Source organism: Tribolium madens, unplaced genomic scaffold (genome assembly GCF_015345945.1).
Source record: "Tribolium madens isolate multiple individuals breed KSU strain unplaced genomic scaffold, Tmad_KSU_1.1 Scaffold_20;HRSCAF=117;Tcas5.2_LG4, whole genome shotgun sequence".
NCBI lineage: Eukaryota > Metazoa > Arthropoda > Insecta > Coleoptera > Tenebrionidae > Tribolium > Tribolium madens.
In genome coordinates, this window is record NW_025400985.1 from 13,946,260 (window position 1) to 13,949,792 (window position 3,533).

General features: G+C 32.4%; 1 protein-coding gene across 1 annotated transcript; it reads right to left on the reverse strand.

Moving 5' to 3' along the window:
• Positions 1–326: 326 nt before the first annotated feature.
• Positions 327–1,389, reverse strand: LOC123004989 (trypsin-7-like). Its single transcript, XM_044398567.1, has 3 exons — positions 1,313–1,389; positions 1,087–1,261; positions 327–1,036 (listed from the first exon to the last, which is right to left on the reverse strand). Exons 1-3 carry the CDS (start codon positions 1,353–1,355, stop codon positions 499–501), a joined length of 756 nt encoding a protein of 251 aa, XP_044254502.1. The 5' UTR covers positions 1,356–1,389; the 3' UTR covers positions 327–498.
• Positions 1,390–3,533: the final 2,144 nt, after the last annotated feature.

A 3,533-nucleotide genomic window follows, 5' to 3' on the forward strand; every position in this document is an offset into this window, starting at 1 on the left:
TAGAAGAGGAAACAAAGAAAATGTATTCCTGAATTGTAACTATGTTTAACGTTATTTATGGCTTTTATTGATAAAGTTTTTGTATCTTTATTATAATTATGAAAAAGCAAGATCATCAGTAATATTAAATAGACATAAAAAAGTTAAATGTCAAAAAATAAATGTCAAAATTTTTTAACAAATATTTTTTATAAGTATGTTCCTGGTATCTTATATTACTTGGAATTTTTCTCTGGGGCGCAAGTTCTGAAACACTGTATTTATAAATGTAAAATTTTATATGYACGTTTTTTGTACMTTCAATTTTCAMTTTTGTACGCTATAAGTCAACGACATATTATCTTTATTTTTAGCTATAGTTTATAACAATAAATACAATACAGATKTCAAATTAAAGTTTAAAGARAGAAAAGTGTTTTCTATTGCAACCATGCAAGAAASACAGGATTTACACTTGAGTTTTACTGAATAAAATTGAATAAAGTGAATTAATCATTTTCATAGATGTTCATTAATGTACTCCTGTAAGGCTGTCACATTAGAATAAACTCCAGGAAAWTCAGGGTCACCACACCCAGACCCATAAGACGTAATTCCAAGAAGCACATTGTCAACTACTAAAGGACCCCCTGAATCYCCTTGACACGCATCTTTTCCCCCATTTTGTGTCCCAGCACACACCATTCGTTCAGTGATTGCCATTTCCTCGTAAGATTTCTGACAAGTGTCTTTGTCGACAATTCTAAGAGCTACACTTTGCAATTCTTTTGCAAGTCGAGTGCTATCCGATCGAAAAGTGCCCCATCCAAAAGTGAACGCTCTAGAATTGGGATCAATTTCTTGGTCGGCTAGAGTTATTGGTGAGACAGTGTTGCTCAATAAAAGATTTGAATCTAGTTCAAGAATAGAGATATCGTAATCGTTGTCAACGGAATTAAAATTAGGATTTTGGTAAATTTTTTTGACTTGTGCWACTTGACCGCCTGACTCGCGCATTGTGGAGCCTGCTCTTATTGTAAAATCAGTGGCTTCTTTCCTAAATCATTTAAAAGTAGGTACTTAAAACAAACGTTTTTAATTATTTACCCATCGGTACAGTGGGCAGCAGTGATAATTTTGTTTGGTTTTATTATTGAACCTCCACATATGTGCTCGCCTTGATATTGGATGGATACTATAAAAGGGACATCTTCGATGACGATGGCCGATCCTCCTACGATTCTTGTTTGAGGAGTTTGATTCTCGCATTTTATTTCCAATGCTGAAACAACAATAACAGAATACGAAAAGAAGACATACAAAAAGTATTTACCTAATAATATAAGAAATAGTACATACAATGAATTTAGTAGCATTTTATTCAACTACTTAGTTACGAGTAACTAATCGGTTATGGAAAAATAATGGTCTGATTTTTGTAGACTATTGAAAATTTAAATTGTAGAAAATCATATGCCGCAGTAAAAACCATGCATTAAATATTTTTGATAAGTTGTCTAGGTTTGCTTACGTCATAAACATAAAGAACACAAAGTGTTTACATGATAATTTACCTACAATGTAAAATTGAAATAAGTGCACAAAAGAAGGAGTAACTCATTGATTGAAAAGGACTACAATTCTACATTTGAAAATTTCAATTTCGATTTTATTAATAAAAAATTGTTTTAAATTTAGTCCAAATTCTACCGCGCGCCACTGACAAAGTCAAGGAAATAAAATTCAAGCTGATTCTCGACAAAAAATGTAAAAAAGGCGATTTCCCATTGACACTCTTTTTATCGTCACTTACTGAGACCGGATTTTAGGACGTTAAAAAATGCAAAAAARGATCTTAAAAAAGAACACTAAAAAACTGTTATGTATTTGTGTTGGGATAGGTGTAAAAAATAATTTGATTCCTTAAATAAAATGCTTTTATTCAGCGGGCAAAGACGCACAAAAACAAAAACTGATAAACTGCTGATACCAATGGCGGCTCGCCAGAGGAAGTGTACCAAAATGTGGGGGAATGCTACTCTGATTTCATATAATTCTAAAGGTAAATATTTAGATTGTTTGAAAAAGGCTGTAAATCAAAAAAGTCCGAGATATTATACTACTAAAAATGTAAATATGTAAATGCACAACAAAAAATAAAAGCAAATAATTTAAAACGAAAATTAATTATAAATAATGACAATAATCTAGTAAACAGAAGAAAAATTACTGAAGAAGCGGATGGTGATTATGGTTGTGTTGTGCAAAGATATTTTGAAAGTAATTAAAAAAAAAAAAACACCTGAAGAAATTCAGATAATTTTTAATCAAACAATTTTATTACAATCACTATTTACCAGCTTATGCTGAAATGTGTTTAAAAAATAGTTGCTCTGTGTACAGCCGCTGGTAACTTGTACCGTTAGTGTTTTTTATTCCATTTGTAACTGTGATAAATGCTAAATAAATAAATAAATAATTCAGCCCTACAGGGTTCCTGCTTTCCGGTCGCTAGATCGGAGAGTACCCTGCTTTCCGGTCGCTAAATCGGCGAGTGCCCTGATTATCGATCACTAGATTGGAGAGTACAAGTCATAAATCGATAGTAATAAATGATAATAAGTAATTGTCAAAAAATTAGTACTTTATGCAGTATTTTTTGTCTCTCAAAATGTTTTAATTTTTTTTAACTTTTTGTAATACACATAATTCCTAAGCACAAACCGTCCTCAGTGAAATTAATATAAATATTTTTTTTTTTTAGGATTACGTATTGGGGTTAGTGCCTTTATATTAAAAGTTTTGAAATGAACTAACAATTCTCTTCTTGAGGGGTGCAGATCTTTGCTTTGAACTAACGCAATAAAACGATCATGTTTGTGGGTTACACCCTACGATCCGGCCCTATTCTAACATTTATTACTTTATTACCAGTAGGTACCCGGGTCGTATCTTTCGGCCTTTCAAATTTGCTGTCGTTGATGGAGATATGAGTACCGATGAGTGCAAAAGTGATATCCGACTGACCCATAGAAAATCGGTTAAAAATGACGAATTGGAATGTTGTATGACACAAAAAAATTAAACATACAACTGCAGTTCAGGATTTACCGTTATCTTCTACGATGAAGAGCCTTAAGTCGATTTCCTTTATACATACAGGGTGCGCCAAGACTCACGTCCCAGAGAAAGAACTTATTTTCTAAATCCTTTTCAAATCGGCTCATGAAAAGACCAGTTAAGAAAGATGACAATGAATTCCTGCACACCTGTAAAAAGTTTTGAAAAGCTTGTTAAAATAGCTTTCATTTGATGTGCTACAAGCAGGGTAGTGCTATTAAAATTTTTAATGATGGGGTGCGTGGTCGTTGAAGGGTTACTGGAAGTGATTTAAAAATTACATAAAAAAAATGTGCTCCTCAAAAACAAAATCGACCTGTTTCGGCGTTTTTGCAAAGTCTTTTTAGTTTCTGAGATATTCGGGGTGGCTCGTTTTCATTGGAACATCCTGTGTAGTCGAATTAAAAACAATTACTATTAAATAACAATAACTA